Here is a 23,457-nt window from a genome sequence, read left to right as displayed (position 1 = left end):
TGAACCCAGAGCCTCACAAGTGCTAGGCAAGTGCTCTACCACTGAGCCATAACCCCATCCCATTATTTTCATTTCTTAGATAGTAAGTGTGCTTGTGAAATCATTTGTCATTCTGACTTAAGATCAGTGTATTTCCTATGAAATAGGACATAAATGAGTTTGGTCACTAGAAATAAACTTTTATCTATAAAAAGAAAAAAAAAGATGGTCATGGAATTCACAGACATATATGCCAAATTATATTTAATATACTAGAAATTTTTAGGGAAAAGTTAACTTGGAACATATAATTTATTAACTTCAAACAAATAGTGTATGTTGGGGTGTGTATGCATGATAGGTACTACAGATTGAACCCAGGGCCCATGCCTGCTAGACAAGTACTGGATCACTGAGCTATATCCCTAGTTGTTCTTTTTAGTTTTGAGACAGAGTCTTACTAATTTGCACAGGCTGGCTTCAAATTTGTGATTCTCCTGCTCAGCTTCCCAAGTAGCAAGGATTACAGGAATGTGCTACCAGTCCCAGCCAAGCAAATAAATTTTGGTTTTTGTGTTTTTAATATATATATATATATATATATATATATATATATATATATATATATACACACAAGTTTTGAAATATGTGAAACTGGCATTTTACATAGAAGGTATTTTTTTAATTGAATTGAATTATAACCTCAATGTTACATTCATAGCATTCTAATTAAAAGTCTTGCCTCATTTATCATTAATGTTCACTAAGAGACATTCTACCAACAAGTGGTGAGTCTATATGATATCTTTAGAAGTAGACACATTAAGAGCTGGGGTTATAGCACATTGGTAGGGCACTTGCATGGCACTTGGTTTGATCCTCAGCACCACATAAAAATAAATAAATAAAATAAAGGCATTGTGTCCATCTGCAACTGAAAATATATATATTTTTTAAAAAAGTAGATACATTAAAGTAGTCCACAGAAAAGTTATTCTAATTAGTAACAACAGTTGTTCATATCAAACATCAACTACAACTTACTAGCTGAAGAACTAGTTGTAGATGGTCTCCCAAACAGAATCTAGTTAACTGATGTTTTCACATGTAAGTTAAAAGAAAGACAGGCTTTCATCGATATGTGATGGTATTAGAATGATCTTACTTTTAAACAAAGGAAGAATTTAGATAATTTCTAAAGTGAAAATCAAAATCTAGTTGTAACTTAGGCTTAACAGTTAAGTTGTAACTTGGGTTTGTTTTTTAAACAAAAAGCTATTTTTAGTCCCCTAAAAATTGTACCTTATACAGTTGTATGTAACTTTAGCAGTAATATGCTAAGATATTAAACTAGAGTAATTAAGAATAGTCCTGTTAATGGCTTTTAATAACTTGGGAAAAGGGAAAAGTCTCATAACTAAAACTGTGATAAATGATGAGTTTTTAGTTTTTGGGGTTGGTTTATTGGTAAGATAATTTTCCAGCTCCAGATGCATCACTCACCTTGTCTTTTTTATATTTGGACTACTAAGGTAGCTCAGAAATCCTTATCCTTGGTGGTAGAAAACATCTTTTCTTACAGAAAGCTAGTAATCTGATCTTTGTATTCAAAGTACTAATTTTCAAAGAAAAAGTTTGTACTTTGAAAACTGTTACCTCCTCTGTTCATATATAATAATAAATCAAGTGACGCTGTAAATTCTTTTTTTTTAAATTTTTTTATTGGTTGTTCAAAACATTACAAAGCTCTTGACGTATCATATTTCATACATTAGATTCAAGTGGGTTATGAACTCCCATTTTTACCCCAAATACAGATTGCCGAATCACATCGGTTACACATCCACATTTTTACGTAATACCATAATAGTAACTGTTGTATTCTGCTACCTTTCCTATCCTCTACTATCCCCCCTCCCCTCCCCTCCCATCTTCTCTCTCTACCCCATCTACTGTAATTCATTTCTCTCCTTGTTTTTTTCCCATTCCCCTCACAACCTCTTATATGTAATTTGGTATAACAATGAGGGTCTCCTTCCATTTCCATGCAATTTCCCTTTTCTCTCCCTTTCCCTCCAACTTCATGACTCTGCTTAATGTTAATCTTTTCCTCCTGCTCTTCCTCCCTGCTCTGTTCTTGGTTGCTCTCATTATATCAAAGAAGACATTTGGCATTTGTTTTTTAGGGATTGGCCAGCTTCACTTAGCATAATCTGCTCTAATACCATCCATTTCCCTGCAAATTCCATGATTTTGTCATTTCTTAGTGCTGCGTAGAACTCCATTGTGTATAAATGCCACATTTTTTTTTTATCCATTCATCTATTGAGGGACATCGGGGTTGGTTCCACAGTCTAGCTATTGTGAATTGTGCTGCTATGAACATCGATGTGGCAGTATCCCTGTAGTACACTCTTTTAAGGTCTTCAGGGAATAGTCTGAGAAGGGCAATAGCTGGGTCAAAAGGTGGTTCCATTCCCAGCTTTCCCAGGAATCTCCATACTGCTTTCCAAATTGGCCGAACCAATTTACAGTCCCATCAGCAATGAACAAGTGTACCCTTTTCCCCACATCCTCACCAACACTTGTTGTTGTTTGACTTCAGAATGGCTGCCAATCTTACTGGAGTGAGATGGTATCTTAGGGTGGTTTTGATTTGCATTTCTCTGACTGCTAGAGATGGTGAGAATTTTTTCATGTACTTGTTGATTGTTTGTATGTCCTCCTCTGAGAAGTGTCTGTTCAGGTCCTTGGCCCATTTGTTGATTGGGTTATTTGTTATCTTATTGTCTAATTTTTTGAGTTCTTTGTATACTCTGGATATTAGGGCTCTATCTGAAGTGTGAGGAGTAAAAATTTGTTCCCATGATGTAGGCTCCCTATTTACCTCTCTTATTGTTTCTCTTTCTGAGAAAAAACTTTTAAGTTTAAGTGAGTCCCATTTGTTGATTCTTGTTATTAACTCTTGTGCTATGGGTGTCCTATTAAGGAATTTGGAGCCCTACCCCACAATATGTAGATGATCAGAGCCAACTTTTTCTTCCATCAGACACAGAGTCTCCGATTTGATATCAAGCTCCTTGAACCATTTTGAGTTAACTTTTGTGCATGGCGAGAGGAGGGGATTCAGTTTCATTTTGTTGCTTATGGATTTCCAGTTTTCCCAGCACCATTTGTTGAAGATGCTATCCTTCCTCCATTGCATGCTTTTAGCCCCTTTATCAAATATAAGATAGTTGTAACTTTGTGGATTAGTCTCTGTGTCCTCTGTTCTGTACCATGGGTCCACCCGCCTGCTTTGGTACCAGTGCCATGCTGTTTTTGTTACTATTGCTCTGTAATATAGTTTGAAATCTGGTATCGCTATACCACCTGATTCACACTTCCTGCTTAGAGTTGCTTTTGCTATTCTGGGTCTTTTATTTTTCCATATGAATTTCATGATTGCTTTATCTATTTCTACAAGAATTGCCGTTGGGATTTTGATTGGCATTGCATTAAACTTATAGAGAACTTTTGGTAATATCGCCATTTTGATGATGTTAGTTCTGCCTGTCCATGAACAGGGTATATTTTTCCATCTTCTAAGATCTTCTTCTATTTCTCTCTTTAGGGTTCTGTAGTTTTCATTGTATAACTCTTTCACCTCTTTTGTTAGGTTGATTCCCAAGTATTTTATTTTTTTTGAGGATATTGTGAATGGAGTGTTTTTCAGTTTTGTCGCTGATATGCAGAAATGCCTTTGATTTATGCGTGTTGATTTTATATGCTGCCACTTTGCTGAATTCATTTATTAGTTCTAGTAGTTTTTTTGTAGACCCTTTTGGGTCTTCTAGGTATAGAATCATGTTGTCCACAAATAGTGATAATTTAAGTTCTTCTTTTCCTATTTTTATGCCTTTAATTTCTTTCGTCTGTTTAATTGCTCTGGCCAGTGTTTCGAGAACCATATTGAATAGAAGTGGTGATAGAGGGCATCCCTGTCTTGTTCCAGATTTTAGAGGGAATGCCTTCAATTTTTCTCCACTCAGAATGATGCTAGCCTGAGGCTTAGCATAGATAGCTTTTACAGTGTTGAGGTAAGTTCCTGTTATCCCTAGTTTTTCTAATGTTTTGAACATAAAGGGGTGCTGTACTTTGTCGAATGCTTTTTCTGCATCTATCGAGATGATCATATGGTTCTTATCTTTAAGTCTATTGATGTGGTGAATAACATTTATTGATTTCTGTATATTGAACCATCCTTGCATCCCAGGGATGAATCCTACTTGATCATGGTGCACAATTTTTTTGATGTGTTTTTGTATTCGATTCGCCAGAATTTTATTGAGGATTTTTGCATCTAGGTTCATTAGAGATATTGGTCTGTAGTTTTCTTTCTTTGAGGTGTCTTTGTCTGGTTTCGGAATCAGGGTGATGTTGGCCTCATAGAATGAATTTGGAAGAGCTCCCTCTTTTTCTATTTCCTGAAATAACTTGAAAAGTATTGGTATTAATTCTTCTTTAAAGGTTTTGTAAAACTCCGCTGTATACCCAGCCGGTCCTGGGCTTTTCTTGGTTGGTAGTCTTTTGATTGCTTCTTCTATTTCATCCATTGATATTGGTCTGTTCAAATTGTGTGTATCCTCCTGACTCAGTCTGGGCAAATCATATGACTTAAGAAATTTTTTGATGTCTTCACTATCTTCTATTTTATTGGAATATAGGTTTTCAAAATAATTTCTAATTCTCTTCTGTATTTCTGTAGCATCTGTTGTGATATTGCCTTTTTCATCCCGTATGTTAGTAATTTGAGTTCTCTCTCTTCTCTTCGTTAGCATGGCTAAGGGTCTGTCGATCTTATTTATTTTTTCGAAGAACCAACTTTTAGTTTTGTTAATTTTTTCAAGTTTCTTTGGTTTCAATTTCGTTGATTTCCGCTCTGATTTTAATTATTTCTTGCCTTCTGCTACATTTGCTGTTGTTTTGCTCTTCCTTTTCTAGGGCTTTGAGATGAAGTGTGAGCTCATTTATTTGTTGGTTTTTTCTTTTCTTTTTTTTTTTTTTTTTTGAGGAATGACCTCCAGGCGATGAATTTCCCTCTTGAAACTGCTTTCATTGTGTCCCATAGATTCCGATATGTTGTGTCTGTATTTTCATTTATCTCTAAGAATTTTTTCATTTTCTCCTTTATGTCTTCTGTAACCCATTGATCATTCAGTAACATATTGTTCATTTTCCATGTGATGTAGGATTTTTCCTTCCTTCTTTTATCATTGATTTCCAGTTTCATTCCATTATTATCAGATAAAATGCATGGTATTATTTCCACCACTTTATATTTACTGAGGGTTGCCCTATGGCATAATATATGGTCTGTTTTTGAGAAGGATCCATGTGCTGCTGAGAAAAAAGTATATCCACTTGATGATGATTGATATATTCTATATATGTCAGTTAAGTCTAGGTTATTGATTGTGATATTGAGTTCTAAAGTTTCTTTAATCAACTTTTGTTTGGAGGATCTGTCCAATGGTGAGAGAGGTGTGTTGAAGTCACCCATAATTATTGTGTTGTGGTCTATTTGATTTTTGAACTTGAGGAGAATTTGTTTTATGAACATCGCAGCACCATTATTTGGTGCATAAATATTGATAATTGTTATGTCTTCTTGGTGAATGGTTCCTTTTAACGGTATATAATGTCCTTTCTTATCCCTTTTGATTAACTTAGTCTAGAAGTCATTTTATTCGATATGAGGATAGCTACCCCTGCTTGCTTATGTGGACCGTGTGCATGGTATATTTTTGCCCAACCTTTCACCTTCAGCCTGTGTATGTCTTTTCCAATCAGATGTGTCTCCTGGAGGCAGCATATTATTGGATTTGTTTTTTTAATTCATGTTACCAGCCTATGTCGCTTCATTGGAGAGTTTAAGCCATTAACGTTTAGAGTTACTATTGATATATGGTTTGTACTTCCAGCCATGTTTGATTATTTATCTTTTTTTTTAATTTAGTTTGTTTCTCCATGATTAGCTCCCCCCCCGCCCCCGCCGCCCTCTGTCTTTACCGAGGCTCTTCCCACTGATGGTTTTGGTTATTGTTTTTCATTTCTTCCTCGTGTAGTGTTTTGCTTAAGATGCTTTGCAATGCTGGTTTTCTGGCTGCAAATTCTTTTAACTTTTGTTTATCATGAAAGATTTTTATTTTGTTGTCGTACCTGAAGCTTAATTTTGCTGGATACAGAATTCTTGGTTGACATCCATTGTATTTCAGTGTTTGAAATACGTTGTTCCAGGATCTTCTCGCTTTCAGCGTCTGTGATGAAAAATCCGTTGTTAACCTTATTGGTTTACCCCTGAATGTAATCTGCCTCCTTTCTCTTGTAGCTTTTAATATTTTCTCTTTGTTCTGTATATTGGATATCTTCATAACAATGTGTCTTGGCGTTGGTCTACTGTGATTTTGTATGCTAGGTGTCCTGTATGCTTCTACAATTTGTATATTCATTTCCTTTTTTATTTCTGGAAAGCTTTCTGTAATTATTTCATTCAGCAGGTTACTCATTCCCTTGGTTTGAACCTCTATATCTTCCTGTATCCCGATGACTCTTAAGTTTTTTTTTTTTTTTGTTATCCCATATCTCTTGGATGTTTTTCTTGTGATTTTTTTACCAGCCTTCTGAGTTGGGTAGACTCTTTTCAAGATGATATATTTCGTCTTCATTATCTGACGTTCTGGCTTCTACTTGCTCCACTCTGTTAGTGATACTCTCATTTGAGTTTTTAATTTGGTTTATAGTTTCCTTCATTTCTAGAATTATTGTTTTTTTGTTTTGTTTTGTTCTTATAATCTCTATCTTTTATCTGTTTATGTAATTCATTTTCAATGAGTTCTTTCACTGTTCGAATTTGCTGTCTCATATCCTCTTTAAGGTTCCATTCCATCTGTCTAAGGTATTCCTTGAGATCTTTATTTGACCATTTTTCTGATGACTCTAGGTCCTCCTGAATATTTAGGCTGTCCTGCATTGTTTGTACTTCTTTTCTGCCTTGCTTTTTCATGCTGCTCATGTTACTTCTTGTTCTGTTTGACTGCTGAGTTACTGTTTACTCCTATAAATTTATTTGATGCTTGGGAGGAAAGGTATTAGAAGGGAAGGGAAGAAGTCACGAAAGAGAATGAGAGTAAGCAGGTAGAATTCAAGGAAGGGGGAATAAGAAAATTGAAAAGAAATGAAAAGACAAAAGAAAAATAATAGAAAATAAAAAAAAGAAAAATAATAAAAAAATTAAAAGTAAAAAAATTTTAAAAACAACAAAAAGATGAAAATAAAAAAAAAAGATTAAAAAAAATTAATAAATGCAGTCTTAGAATTTGATTAACTTCTCTTCCAGTAGGTGGAGCTGTGGCCACCGGGCCAAGCTTCTCCTCTCAATATGTGGGAACCAATCACTGTGTAACAGCTCCTCCTCCCAGATTGGGCAGGTCTCCAATCCTGAGTGCCTAGGGCCTTCTCTTGTGTCTAGTCCCTTCCCCACTTTTCCTCAAGCCAGGCCCCGCTCACCGGTGACGCTCACTACAATACTGGCTACATGCCAGGTCTGCTGCTCCTGGGAGCCCTGTTTTCATGAATGACTGGGAACACTCTCACTGTTTGCCATTCCCTCAGACCCTAAGTTTGTAGAGCTTGGGGCTGAGAACCCTCAGCGAATTTTGCTAGCCCTCTGGTAGCCACGCTCCCGGTAGCTGGTGCAAGAGACCTCAGTTGTCAGCACTGGTGGGAGCAGTAGCTGGGAGTTCCACGCGGCGGTCCTGCGCCATTCCTGATTCCCTCTGTCTGGCTATCGCACTCACGGGAGAGTGGGATGGGCCCTTAAGGTTTCCCTGCTGTGTGGAGAGGGAGGGCTAGGGGGTTACACACCTGTCGCCGCTGGTTTCAATGAAGTTATCTCCTCCGCCGCATTCTGGTGACGTCAGTTCTCTGCCATGGTGGTATCCCATGCAAATGGCGACAGTTCGTTCCCTTTGCCGGGTGACCAATGCAACGGGTAGGTCCTGACTGTCTCTCCCAAACCCTGTTTCAATCCTGTGGCCATTGGCTATGAAAGCTCAGTTGGCATTAACCTCTGTAGGATCAGAAGGGCCGACCAGATGTTTCAGCGGGTTCGTTTAGTGCTGAGTCACAGCAGTTTGTCTGCGAGAAGCAGGCAAACGGGAGCTTGAATTCAGCCAATCGGGGCTCGGTGTGTGTTCTGAGAGGCCCAGACTGTTCGCCCCAGATCCACGTCAGCTCAGCATTACCTAGTGATTCTGAGCAAACAGCATTTCAATAGTTTACGACTCCCTATGCTCGCGCAGCTGAAGAGGTCAGAGACTTGATCTCTCTGCGCCCACTGCCATGTTGGATCTCTCGATGCTGTAAATTCTTAAGAACTTTTTTAAAATATTTTTTTTAGTTGTAGATGGATACAATATCTTTATTTTATTTATTCATTTTTATGTAGTGCTGAAGACCAAACCTAGTGCCTCACACATGTGAGGCAAGTGTTCTACCCCTGAGTTACAACCCCAGCCCAGAAGAACTTTTAGAATTTAAGATGTATCTTTTTTGCCTGCTGCCTGCTGGTTCCTTCTCTACAATGGCTGGTTCCCTCTCTACAATGTTGTTTTCCAGTACACTCTTCAGATTGGGCAGAATCTCCATGCCTACAATCTCCATCTCTTGTGATTTTCTTTTTGGGGAAGGGAGTATGGGGGGCGGGGGGCATTTAACTCAGGGACTCTGGACCACTGAGCCACATCCCCAGCCCTATTTTTGTATTTTATTTAGAGAGAGACAGGGTCTCACTGAGTTGCTTATTGCCCTGCTGAGGCTGGCTTTGAACTCCTGGTCCACCTGTCTCAGCCTTCCGAGTCACTGGGATTATAGGCCTGTGCCACTGCGCCTGGCCCCTTGTGATGGTTATTGATTCCTTGGGGATCCACACAGGATGGTGGAAATTTTTTATATATACTTTTTATATTTTACTATACACTTCAATAGTAGTCTTAAAATTATGGAAGGGTATTTTTCCAGGTTAAATGTAGCCAAGAACTTCAGTGTGAACTTAGTTCCTCCAATAGAATTTAATTTCACATTCACAATTCAAGGATATCTGTGTTCAGTACAGGTGAAGATTTCAAAGCAATTTGAATACAGACTTTGAACACCGCTGGGTTACCAGGTGGTACTTGATAGTAAAAAGACATTCTGAACTCAAAAAAACCTGTACCATTTAAGCAGTTGGTATTCAATCATATTTTTTGTCTGATAGGGGCAGCAGATCATTAATAGTATAGTAGCAAGGAAAAATATTCTGTTTTCGGTTTCAGTAGTTTATCAGATTAGATATTTGATAATCCATTTAAAATGATACAAATTTCAATAGTGCTGCATTATGAATTTTCACATGAACAACATAGTTTTATAAAATAATCCACTGATACTTTATTTAAGTTGTCATTGTTAGATTGTTCTTTGAAGAATTTTAGTTAATTATGAGGCAAAATTTTTCTGAACCAACCTCAAAGTTTCATGTAATTATGAACAGGCATTCTTCACATTACTAATGTTGAAATCAAATATAGAAACACATTAAATAAAGAACTGACACTAAGGCTAAGGTCTATATAGTAAACCAATGTCAGCAATTTAGTTTTAGTAAAACTTTAAAGTTTGAATTGTTTTTATCTTCTTTAAAAATTAATTTTAAAGGTAAGAGCTATAATAATAATAAGCATTTACACTAGTTTTATACTTGTAGAGTTTGGGAGTTTTTGTTTGTTTGTTTGTTTTGGGTTTTGGCACTCTGTTGAACTCAGGTTCTCACTAGGCAAGTGCTATACCATCAGCTACATCCCCCACCCTTTTTTTTTTTTTTCATTTTCATTTTAGTTTGAAACCATCTCACTAAGTTACCCAAATTGGCTTTATCAGACTTGTAATTCTTTCTTTAGCCTCCCAAATATCTTGGGTTACAGGCCTGGGTCCCCAGCTACTTGTAAGTATTTAAGTAAAGTGATAAAAAATTAATTTAAGTGATCACTGAAGGTCCCTTATATCTTTTGTTCTACTAAAGAGAGCCCATATAGTATTTTCAGAGTCAGTTCTTGGTCTGTGCCATATTGAATAGGGAATATACTTCTCACCTATCTTATTTTAAACTTACTGTTCTTGAGATTTTGGTAAAGAAAAATGAGTTCATAAAATAATTCATCATAGAACCACTAGGATGATCGAAATCTTTCATTTTTGCCAAGCACCAATGAGAGCTGGTTTAATAGAGGACCAGAGAACCCAGAGACTTGGCTTACCCACTAAATGGTTACAAAAATTCAGGCTTCTTCTGAACTCTGCTCAACCAAACCTCCACTTCTAGACTTTGATGTTTTTATTATATGTGAAATGCTATTAATATTTAAGAAACTAAATAAATCTACAATTAAAATTTAGTAATGACTGCTGTTGATATATCATGCCAAGCTTTCTGGTGTCTAGCATGAATTTTTATACTTATTTGGGTTTTCTTCCTTGATAGTACCTGTACCAAGCCATAGTACAATGATCACCAGCATCTTCCCCATCTAATATACCAAGAAATTAGAGGTTTGCTCATAATAGCAATAATAGCTGACTATTCTTATGTACTAAATATAGACCTGTGAAGTGCCATACTTTCATTTTCTCACCCATTCCTCATAGCAACTCTGTAAGGTGTAGAGTGTTTTGTTTGGTTTTTTGGTTTTTGGTTTGGTTGGGATTTTGGTTTTTATTCTTTTCTATTTATTTAAAAAGTATCATTGAAGCTAGGAGCAGTGAGATATGCTTGTAATCCAGTGGCTCAGGAGACTGAATCAGGAAGATTGCAAGTTGAGGCCAGCCTCAGAAACTTAGGGAGGCCCTAAGCAACTTAGTGAGACCCTGTCTCTAAGAAATTGTAAGAAAGGGCTAGGGATATGGTTCAATGGTTAAGTGCTGAGTACCCCCCAAATAAATAAAAATATACAACAGATTTTAAATTAGTATAAAATATTTTATGTTTGAATTATAAGTTGATGCTAAAAATAATTTCAAAAGAGAGATTTAAGTTTTCTAAACATTAAGTAATGAAACTCATACTGAGTTTGTCTCTATTCCTATAAAGCAGTAGTTGCTTTCCTAAGGAATCACCCCATTGTTTAAAAGCATGCTATAAAAATAATGGGGAACAAAATTGGAACTGAGTTCCATGTTGCAGTGGCAGTTATTTCAGTAATTTAAAATTTTTGGTGTTTATAAGCATAAAATCTAGACATCACTAGGCATATCTACTAATTGATTACATCTAGTTTTATTTAGCGCCCCCCCCCTTTCCTTATCAGCACTGCCATCAGATATAGACCATCTTACACATTATAAGGCACAAAGCAAAGCACCTGTGTGGTATATTGAAGACAAGTTTCAACTTTTAAGTTAAAATAATTGATGTGGAAAATACAACCACAGACTAAAAATTTAAAATAGGGAGTTATCATTTGCCAAGGTTCTGGAAGATGATGAAAGAGTTTTTCTGGATAAATTGCAAGTTCTTTGTTAAACAGTTGCACAAACTGAAATCCTCCATATAGTTCCATCTTCAGCAAGGGATAAGAGATCTTGAAACATTTGGGTATGGGTATTCTTTCAGATTACTTTTTTGTAGAATAGTGCTAATACACTGTTGATTCTCTGTTATATGGCATATACATTCCAATTTGTACTGTGCCAATTTGTACAGTAAAAATCACAGGATTTATGGAGAAATGACTTAATGGTATGATACTGAGAAACTTAATCGGTGGCACTTTCTTTAAAGGCAAGAACTCAACATTTTAAACGTAGGTTGAATAGTTTTATACATGGTGGATACTTGAAAAATACATAAATACTATAATAAATATAATATTTTGCCTTTAAAAAAAAGATCTGCAGTTTGCTTGTGGAAATAGAAAAAAAATGCAGCCTGTGAGCTATTGTGAAATAATAGAAGACTGACTGAAATTGGAGGGAAAGTAGTAACACCAGATGTAGGTGATTGTGGCTTATAACATAGGCCACAGGTAGATGTTTTGAGATAGATGTGTGTATTTTGAATATTCCTGTGTGACTGAGGGCACCCAAGCACTATTGTCTTCCCTGGCCTATTGTTTCTTACTAATGAAATCTGACTTAGGCAAATACAGAATTCTCTGCTTATGTTGTTCCTAATTTATCAACTGTGTTCACACTTTCGGAACAAGTTTATACCAAAATTGATTTGTCTCTTGAAAGAGATAATGGTGTTTGCCCAATGATTGGGTTAAAGACATGGGTATTATCTGTTTGGTTACTGCTTGTGTGGGGAAGAGGAAAATAACAAAGTAGACGATAACTTCAAAGTTTCTAGTTTGAAGAAACTAAGTAAATATGACAATATTAATCTAAAGTAAATTGCCAAGATGGGCTGTACTAAACAAGATCCGCTCTCTGGAACTGGGCTGAGCTCACCTTTCCTTAGAGCACTGGCCAAATAAAGGAAAGATAAGAACAGGACTGAAACTCTGCTTGGATGGGCAGTCCACAGGATTTCCAAAGCTTTAATTGTGTTGAGTAAATTGAAGACAAGTTTCAACTTTTAAGTTAAAAAAAGCCAAGACGGAAACAGGTAGTTTTACTGAAAACCATCATTTTTTTTCTTACTGATAATATTCTGTTCCTCTCATCCTGAGTCTTCTCTCCATTCTAAGTATTTCCTCCATTGTCTTCACCATCACTCCATTTTAACACATCACTCCTATGGCCATAGTGTGGGTTTTGTCCCTCAGGACTTCACCATTTTTAACTCCAGTGACCACCATTTCTAATGACAGTTTCTACCAATCTCCCTTTCCCAGGCCTACTAATTTTCTAATGGACTTCATCAAGACTTCTAGTCTTTTTATCTGTCTTCTCATTTTCTCCCAGTATATTCAACCTCCTTCTGACCTCATGCAACCCCATGTTTCATTCCTAGAACTGCATGATTATCCACCACTTTTATCCACCTATTTTGTTGTCTTGTCCTGTAAATACTGTTCAAACTACCCTGTCCTATGGACTCCTCTGACTCCATAATCACACTGAGGTTTGAGTATTGTGTAGGATTTGTGGCATAATGATTGATTTCCACTGATCAGCTGTGCCCAGTAATATATATTCTACTTTATAATAAAAATTGAAGATTATAAGCTGCCTGTGTTTGAACTCTTCAGGATCCTTCCTCTTTATCCCTTAGTTTCTAAGTATACTTACAAATGAAAAATTTGGAAAACTGAGTTTTATTGCTTACTATTTCAGCAGCCTTCTTTTATGATTTAAAAGAAATTCTGGTGGATTCTGTTTTTTTAAGTGAAGTGAAAAATCCTTTTTTACAAGTGTTTTTGGCTTATATTAGAAATTTGAGGACCAATGAAGCATGAAGTGAGTCAAAAAATTTTTTAACACATTCTACTTGGAAAATCAGCTGCTTAGTGATCTAGCTAACCATTCTACCAGAATCTAGTTTGGAAAATAGTATGCACAGAAAATGTCTATGAGGAAAAAGCCATTTCAGTTTCTCACCTATTTATCATTCTGTTTGGGGTCATTTTTTCCCTCTACTGCTAAGATTGAACCTAGGAATGCTTTACCACTAAGCTACATCCCATCCTTTTTTTTTTCTTTTTTCTTTTTTAATTTTGAGACAGTGTCTCACTAAGTTTCTGAGGCTGACTTTGAACTTGCAATCCTCCTGCCTGCCTCAGCCTCTCTCGAATCAGTCTTTATATATAAAATGCCTGAGATTATCTTTACTACTAGGGAGTGCCTAAGGACTGTTTATTCTCAAGATGTCTCCATTTTTAATGTTACTACCCAAGGACACTAGACATCAAGACATGTGAACTCATATACAACAAAGTGGGAGAAATAATGGTATTTATATGTTAATTGCTTAGGCCCTACATTGAACTCTATTCCCTCTGGCCGCATACCAGGTGGGCAAAAGCTGGGAGTCTACTATTAAAAAGCTGGGAGTCTACTATTCCAGATGGGGTTTCCTCATCGTTTAAAAGGCAAAATATGAGGTCACTTTTAATATCTTAAGTAGATAACGATCTTAGCATTTACTTTTGACATTAAATTTGAGGTGTTTATCTTTTACCTTATTAGACTACATATACTGCTAGCAGTTTTGAGGTTTTTCCTTAAAAAAAAAAAACATTGGGGGCTGAGGTTGTGGCTCAGTGGTAGAGCACTTGCCTAGCATGTTTGAGGCTCTGGTTTCGATTCTCAGCACCACATACAAATAAATAAAAAAAAAACGTCCGTTGACACCCCCAAAAAAAGAAAGGTGGCTGGAACTGTGGCTCAGTGGTAATACATTGCCTTGCATGTGTGAGGCACTGGGTTCGATTCTCAGCACTACGTATAAATAAGTAAAATAAAGATCTATCAACAATTAAGGGAAAAAATATTTTTAAAAAGAAAAGAAAAGAAAGAAAGAAACATTGGAGTTTAATACAGAGTAAACTGTTTTCCCCAAATTATCTCTCCTTCGAATGCTAATCTGAAAAGTTGACTCACTATTTGGATTTAAGTACCATAGGACTCTTTATCACATTATTTTAATCAATTCATTGAAAAGATCAATTTTGTTGTAACTAAATGAATATAAAAATGAAGCAACTGAGGGGCTTGGGGTTGTAGCTCAGTGCTAGAGCACTCGCCTAGCAGGTGCAAAGACGCTGAGTTTGATCCTCAGCACCACATAAAAATAAATAAAGATATTGTGTCCAGCTACAACTAAAAAATATATTTTAAATAAATTAAGCAACTGAATGAGTTACATAAAGTTGTTGGCACATCTTGTTCCTTAGAATTTTAAGAACAAATACTTTATTGTATATCTGAAATGATTCAAAGGCTTTAAATGAAATTTGTCTGGAAACAGGAAGATACAATACCTATCCAAATCTGTATTTCTGGACTTTCCTCTAATGTTGACTTTAATAATCTGATTTAGTAGCTAATGCTGGAGTTGAGGCAAGGAATGATCCCCTTTTTTTATCTTTCTATTTATTGTTTTCATTCATTGTTTCTCTAGCTAGACCTAGGCAGAATGTCTTTGACCACATTTCAGCTTTTTTCTGGAAGGAAACTAGTATGAAATTCAGTCCATAAGAGTAGATAAATTTAGCTTGAGTCAGCTTAAAGAAGACTGTCTGGTAATGGAAGGTCCAGGAGACCGTCAAGGGTCTTTTGCAAAGCCAAAAGGGGTAAAGTAAGAGAATCAAGATGTTTGGAACATAATAAAAAGATAGCCAGGTGGGGCAGGGCAGGTGACTTGGTAAAGCAGAACTACACTAACCAATGAGGAGGAGAAAACTTTGCTAATATAGACATGTGAAACAGCAACAAAATTCTCATAAGGCCTGAATCATATACTCAGACATCAAGTTTACTTGTGTAAACAGATGAGGCAGCTAGTAAGTGGCAGTCACATTAAGACAGATTCAGTGCTAGTATTGGAAAAGGTTTTAAACAGTAAACTGAAACCTCTTTGTTCTTTCAGGTCTTAGAAGAGCCTTATCTTAGTTCACCAACTACTTTTGCCTTAATAAATTGAGCTGCTTCAAAACTCGAAATTTTAATTAGCTATTATATCATAACTCTAGAACAGGAGAAAATGTAAGAAATAGATTTACTCTTGTTTATTTATTTTTTATTTTTTGGTACCAAGGATTAAACCCAGAAGCACTTAGCCACTGAGCCACATCCTCAGCCCCTTTTTCTTATTTTTTATTTTGTGACAGGGTCTCACTAAGTTGCTGAGGCTGGCTTTGAACTTGTGATTCTCCTGCCTTATCCTCCTCAGCTGCTGGAATTATAGGTGTGTGCCATCACACCCAGCTAATTTTTTTTTGAGAGTTAATAACAGGCATAGAATCCTAGGCAGTATAGCAAAGTAAAATGAAAATTTTTCTTTCTTATTATTCTGAATCTGTTATCCTCATTTTGATCTCTTCTCTAAGCAAATGTTCATGAACTGGATTGGGGTGGTGGTGTGTGTAAAATAAGCACTGTTGGGTTTCTGAAATGTTTGATAGCACCACAACTTTACTAAAGACCCAGTTCTTCATCAGAATGAATAGAACTTTTCCATGAACATTAGATCTTATTGTTTTCAACAACTGTATTGTGGTACATTCTACTGGTATAAGAATATGCACAAATAAGGGCTGGGGTTGTGGCTCAGTAATAGAGTGTTTGCCTAGCATGCTTGAGGCACTGAGTTCGATCCTCAGTACCACATAAATGTAAAATAAACATATTGTGTCCACTTAAAACTAAAAAATAAATATTTTAAATAAATTAATTAATTAAATAAAGGCATTGTGTCCACCTACAACTAAAAAAAATTTCTTTTAAATATACACAATAGTAAAACTAGTACATTTTGTATGGGAATCACTATTTCCTCCTTGGTTATGTACTAGAGATTTTTAAAATACATCAAGTGTTTTAATAACTTCATAAAGGTTTTATTTCAGAATTTGAGTGTCTCATTCAAGATTAAAGTTTCTTAAAGAATAAACTACCTAGGAGTACATTTATTTTATCGTCATCATATATTAAGGTTTATTCATAAAGACATTCTTTTAGTAGGAATACACAATCCAGTAGGCTGTCTGTCATAAATCCAGTGGCAAAGTTTACTCAGAAACTATAGGCAATGAAGATTTAATTTCAAAACAGCACCCTAATGTCCTCTTGAAATCTTTTCAGTTGACCTTCTTCTATTATTTAACACCATTACATACCAGTAATTGCATTTATTGAAGCCAGTGTTTCTCATTATTGGAAATGCTGATCATACTGAATCTCAAGTATGGGGAGCAAAATGTTCTTTAATAAATAATTGAAAACCTTTTGCTACTTTTCACAATTTACTTGGCCCTATTGCCTTTTATGCCCAGAGTATCTTATAAATGATAACTAAACTATGGCATCTAAAAAATAATCTCTTAATGTCACAAAGTGTGCAACATAATAGGTTATTTTAAGTAGGTTAAATAGACTGGTTTTATCTCAAGTGGCTACTGTTTTAAAGAGAGTTTAACATGTTCAACTTTATTCCTTAAACACCAAATGAATCCTGACACCTCTAATGAGTTGATTAAAGTTGGGAATTTTATCTCTTGACAGCATCAACAAGGAAAGCATCGTAGATGTAGAAGGCGTTGTGAGAAAAGTGAATCAGAAAGTTGGAAGCAGTACACAGCAGGATGTTGAGTTACATGTTCAGAAGGTAACCCTTTTCAAAATACGAAATTGTGAGGGCTGGGGAGCACTTTCTAGCATGTCTGAGACCCTCGGTTTGATCCCCAGCACCTAAACACACACACACACACACACACACACACACACACACACACACAATATGTAAAAATATTTATGTATATAAATGGTATCTAGACATAAATTACAGCTTTTCATGTCACATCTACATTTTTTAAAGCTATTTTTTAATTTATTTTTTAGAAGTAGCTGGACATAATACCTTTATTTTGTTTATTTATTTTTTATGTGGTGCTGAGGATTAAACCCAGGACCTCGCACATGCTTGACGAGAGCTCTACCACTGAGCCACTATCCCAGCCCCAACATCTACATTTTTTTAATAGTTTTTTTAGTTACAGATGGACACAATGTCTTTATCTATTTTTATGTGGTGCTGGGGATCAAACCCAGTGCTTCACACGGCCAAGGCAGGTGCTCTACCACTGAGCTACAGCCTCAACAGTTTGTGTTATATAACAGATTATCTCAGGTTTGTTTGTTTTGTTTTTTAATTACCTCAGGATTTAATGACATAGAACAACAAACATTTGCTCATGATTCTGTGAGCAAATTAGGATAGGCCGGTCTGGAATGGGTCACCTGCTCCACATGGCATTGACTGGTTCACTGATGTATCTGGAGCATCGCTTCTTATGGCCTCTCCTAATCAAGGATCACCTAGATGTGTTGATATGGTACTAGGGTAGTTCCCAGAGGGAGGCAAGTAAGGAGAGCCCCTCGCACAAGCACTTTTTTCAAAATTTCAGCTTGTGTCATGTTTATTAAATATCTTTTGTTCAAAATCATTAGTCAAAACTCAATTCTAAGCAGTAGTGAAATAGATTCCAATTTTTGGAGGAGGAGCAGCAAGAACATACATACAGGAACAAGAGGAATTATTGCAGCCATTTTTGTACTTAGTCACATAGGAAAAATATAAAACACATCTTAAAAATTTATTTACAATTATGAATCGGTCTTACTATGAATTTTCTTCTGATGATGCTTTTAAAGTTTGATTAATTATGCCAATCTTTAATCATTTTGTTTCATTGAATTAATATTTTCACAACATAGAAAAGTCAAAAGAGATGACCCCACATTGGTCTCACGTTACAAATAGTAAATTTTTTTTTTTTTTTTTTTTTTTTTTGTGATGCTAGGGATTGAACCCAGGGCCTTGTGCATGGGAAGCAAGCACTCTACCAACTGAGCTATATCCCCAGCCCATTACCTTTTTCTTTTTTTTTTTAACATAACTTTATCCTTCATCTATTTTTCTTCTCAAGCATAGAAACTGAGAATGCTCATTTTCATTGACTTGGTAACCAGCTACTTAGGAGGATCACAATTTTGAGGCCAGCCTGGGCAATCTAGCAAGATTCTGACTCAGAATTTTTTAAAAGAGGATTGGGAGTGGGGGTGTAACTCCATGGTGGGGCACTTGCCTAACATGCACAGCCCTGAGTTCAGCCCCTATTTCTACAAAAAAAAAGTAAATTCACACACATTTAGTACTATTGAAATAACCTTTCAATTTTGAACCTATATCTCTGCAATTGAGGCCTAGATTATGTGTACAATATGCATCATTAAATATCTCTTTAAGAAGGTATCTTCAGGGTTGGGGTTGTGGCTCAGCGGTAGAGTGCTTGCCTAACACACACAAGGCCCTGGATTCAATTATCAACACCACATAAAAATAAATAAAAAACATATTGTGTATTGTGTCCAACTACAACTAAAAAAAATATTTTTTTTTAAAGAAGGTGTCTTCAAAACAAGATGGTTTCTTTCACCTTCACCTTATCTCTGTATGTGTATATTTATATGTTCATGAGTATATATTAAAAAAATGAGGCAGACTGATTCAGAAAGACTAATAACACATACATACTCACTAATTTGAGAGTAAGAGTGTACTTAACAGAAATTGATTATCATGGAATTCTCTTGAGACATAGAAAATCTTGTATTTTTACTGACCTAACTTGATAGAATTCTTTCTATGTGTCTTATTTTGATTCAATCCCATCAGGCAGTCTGTAACCTAGTAAAGAAGTCCGTTGATGCTGACTTCTAAGAAAGATAGCTCTTGTCTTCTAACTAAATCTTTTTCAATTCTTTACTGAAGAAAACTTTTAGTGACTAGAGCAAACAAATGTATTTTTAAGAAATTCTTAACTGAACTAGGCATATAGGTCATTGATAGAGCTCATGTCATACACAGGGCCCTGGGTTCAATCTGTAGCACCAGGAATAAAAGAAGATATTCTTAAAATGTAGCAGGCAACTTAAATAAGGGTTAATAATAAATATAAAGCCTAAAGAACTTACAGACAAGTTTTGCCTTAATAAAAATAGTTATAAAGTATTTCACAAAGCATAGTTTTACAGACTAAGTAGAATTTTATCATAAGTAATAACTTTTCCTAATCATGTATATATTTATTCAACCAGCATTCACTGATACTATATACTTTGTACCAAGTATTATGTGAAGGTCTGTAGCTCAAAATACTCAAAAACCTAATAAAGATGATGATGGATTTCTACTAATTATAAAAGTAAAAGAAGGAGCTCTTTAGGTCTACTTTTATTGGAAATCAAATTTGTTATCAAAGGAAACCCTAAAACTTGGGTATAGGAAATAGTGACAAATAACTCTGCTTTACTGTGAGGAAGACTGAAGTGTCCTTTTGACACTTTTTTTTCTTGAAGTGTCTGAGCTAAATGCTAAATGTGATCTGCCAACTGGAAGAATATAATTCGCTTTCCTGAATTAACTAAATAAAGGCATTTCCCTTTGTGCTTCAGCAAGTTTTCCAGCCACAGTTGGGAATATAATATAGTAATTTTTAAGAGTATTCATAAAATCTTAACCCAGTCTTTATGATCTAATTGTTTTTTACCACTGAAATGTGAAATTAGTGAGTGGATATTGAAGAATTTTAACAGTGTAAAGGAACATTCTGTATGGCAGCTTCCAACCAGAAAGCATCAGGAAATTACATGTTAATATTTGATGAGAGGAGGCAATTAAGGGAAAAAAAGAAAAGAAAGGAGAGGTGTAAGCAGAGCTAGACTGAATCAGATCCTAGTAATATCAATGGTCAAATGCTGTTAATAGTAGTAGCAATTCTTATATTAATGGATTGATTCTTACATAAACCTCATTTTAATTAAAGCTCTGAGATTAAATGATTTCCCTAACAACAGCTTTTGTATGACAAATCTAGGCCTTAGTTATTTATTACATTGGTGTTTACCCTAGGGATAACAAAATATTTGTTACACCTTTTCCTATCTGATTATTTTAACAACCCATTGAAGTATGCAAAAATACCTCCATTTTATAAAGCAAAATATATATATAAAATCTTCTTTGAGTTTAGCAAGCATTTTCCGTTAAGGATGTATGCAAACATTGCTTCATGTTAAAAGCAAATGCAGATTTTTTTTTCTATTTAAGCAAAAGATACCAGGTTTTTTGTGCCTTTGCTATTTTTGGCCATTTCTCACTTTCAGATTTATGTGATCAGTTTGGCTGAACCGCGCTTGCCCCTGCAGCTGGATGATGCCATTCGGCCTGAGGTGGAAGGAGAAGAGGTATTTTATATTTATGAAATACACTTCCTCTGTATATTTAGTTTGTAAAACATTGAAAACCTGATGTCCTAGTTTTGTACTGAGTACCTGTAAATTGATTTGGGCTCACTTTTCATTTAAATTTACGGGGTCTGGGAATGTGCTTGCTTACTATGCACAAGGACCTGGGTCTAATCCCTAGCACCATAAGAATATATAGGTATATAAATAAATTTTACAGTTCTAACATTTTTATCTCAAAATCCCTTTTACACTTTTTTGTTTGTTTTCTTTGAGGTGCCAGGGATTGAACCCAAGCATTACACATGCTAGGGCTAGTCCTTTGGGCTGGGTATATAGCTCAGTGGTAAAGTACTAGCCTAGCATGCACAAGATGTACAAGGCCCTGGCCTCCTGGCCTAATTCCCAGTACCACCAAAGAAAAGAGAAAAAAAATTGAAAATTCCTACCTACTCCCAACTTTTATTTTTTGGGTTTACCTATCAATATTTACAGTAGTAGAAGTTAAGACAAATTTGAAAGAATTAATTTGTTTAAAACAATACGAATGTATTTTAAACTTGTGTATGTTTCATATGAATAATAAAATTAGCAGTAAAAAGCATTTTATATTTTCCAAAACAAAAAGTAATTTAGTGTCAAGTGACATTGTAAAAAATAATAATAAAAATAATTTTTAAAAAAGTGATATTGTGTTACGTATGCATAAATCTTTAATGTCTTGTCTTTTTTTCCATTTTAAATTGTTGTCTTTTTATTATTGAGTTTTTTTATTTAGTACAGATACAAGTGTTTTATTAAATACATGTTTCACAGATCTTTTTTCCCATTCAGTGGGTTGTCTTCTCACTTTTCCCACCCTTTGGTACCAGGAATTTAACCCAGGGGCACTTAACCACTGAGCCACATCCCAGCCCTTTTTATATTTTTTATTTTAAGGCAAGGTCTCACTAAGTTGCCTAGGGGCTTGATCTGTTGCTGAGGCTGGTTTTAAAGTTGTGTTCCTCCTGCCTCAGCCTCTTGAGCCACTGGGATTACAAACAGGCCACTGTGCTTGGCTTCACTTTCTTGATGGTATTATATGCCGCACAAAAGTTTTTCTTTTTTTCTTTTTTTTTAATGTCTGTCTTAATATACAACTAGATTCTCATTGCTTCTGAATTTACTCTGCTTTACCTTCATATAATCTTTGGAAAGCTCTTTGGTACACTCATTATGAGTGAGAGTGAAAAAGTATTATTATGCAAAAAAATGGGTTTGACTTCATGAACTACCTGAAAGAATCTCAAGAACCTTTAGTGGTTCCCAGACCACACTTTTGAGGACTACTATTTTTAACTTTTATCTGTTCCATCAATGTAGGCCTAACAGCTTAAATCCAGGAATCAATAAAGTTGCAGGTGGTTAATTCTTCTAATGTTCCAATAATGAGACAGAGTTGGGGGGTGGAAAAAGGAAAGAAAGCCTCAGCATCTGTTCATGCACATTTCTTTCTCTTTAACACTAACTTCTCCGATCCTGCCTCTTATTTCTACCATGACTTTAGATCCCTGTTTTTTGTACATAATATTATTAACACACAGCCATTCTTACTTAAAAGTGAGCAGCTTTTGAAAGGTTTTTGTGTTCTTCAAAATTTGGTGTTGTAGGTTTTTTTGTTTTCTGTTTTTGATTTTGTTTTTGTTTTTTAGGAAGGAAAAGCTAATGTTAACCAAGATACAAGATTAGACAACAGAGTCATTGATCTCCGGGTATGCCTCATTTATTTATTAAGGTGATATGATTATGTCAAAATTGAGATGGGCAGGAATACCATAACTATTTTAAGTTTATAAAGCTAATTGGCATTTGCCTATGTATAATAATTCAGGAAACAGTTACCTTTCAGATTGACCCTTCCTCTAACAGGAACTGCTGGCAACAAGAACAGTCAAGTATTGATTCACAAGATGTTGACTCACTTTGTTTTAAAATGATAGTGTTCATAAATCCAATAAATAGAGTCAGTTCCAGGTGATAACTGTTTTGAAAAGTTTAGTCAACAAGAAAATATAACTACTAATATTACTACAAAATTGTGAAAGAGGTTATATGCACATTTTTAGAACAAAAAAGTGCAGATGAGTAATTAATGCTTCAATCTTGTGAATTTGATCTGGACACAATTAATAATACAGAAGTATTTGGCCCTAGTGGTTTATACAGCAGTTTCGTGGGTCTTTTGTTTCCCTTTTGGTTTGGTTGCAAGTGAAAGATTTCAGGGGTTTCATCATTATAGTAAAACCAGTGTCATCTTTCTTTTTTAATGTTTCACCACATCTTCCTCCTTAAATATTCCACCTAATGTCAGATTCTTTGTCACCTTAAGAGTTATTTCCAACTCTTCTGCAATCATGCCAATTTAATTTGCACTTATAATACATTCAGTGTTGTTCCTAATTATTTGCTTTTTGTTTGCTTTCACCGTTTCCATTTTGATTTATGTAGAAA

General features: G+C 35.4%; 1 protein-coding gene across 1 annotated transcript in view; it reads left to right on the top strand.

Moving 5' to 3' along the window:
* The window catches only part of LOC143390236 (aspartate--tRNA ligase, cytoplasmic-like), a 65,037-nt gene that overhangs the window by 20,193 nt on the left and 21,387 nt on the right, over nucleotides 1-23,457 (top strand). The window contains 3 exon segments of the mRNA XM_076842741.1: nucleotides 17,224-17,326; nucleotides 20,887-20,967; nucleotides 22,659-22,718. Coding sequence (XP_076698856.1) covers nucleotides 17,224-17,326; nucleotides 20,887-20,967; nucleotides 22,659-22,718 — 244 coding nt within the window.

Source organism: Callospermophilus lateralis, unplaced genomic scaffold, assembly GCF_048772815.1.
Source record: "Callospermophilus lateralis isolate mCalLat2 unplaced genomic scaffold, mCalLat2.hap1 Scaffold_52, whole genome shotgun sequence".
NCBI lineage: Eukaryota > Metazoa > Chordata > Mammalia > Rodentia > Sciuridae > Callospermophilus > Callospermophilus lateralis.
This window is presented reverse-complemented; position numbering and strand designations above follow the sequence as displayed.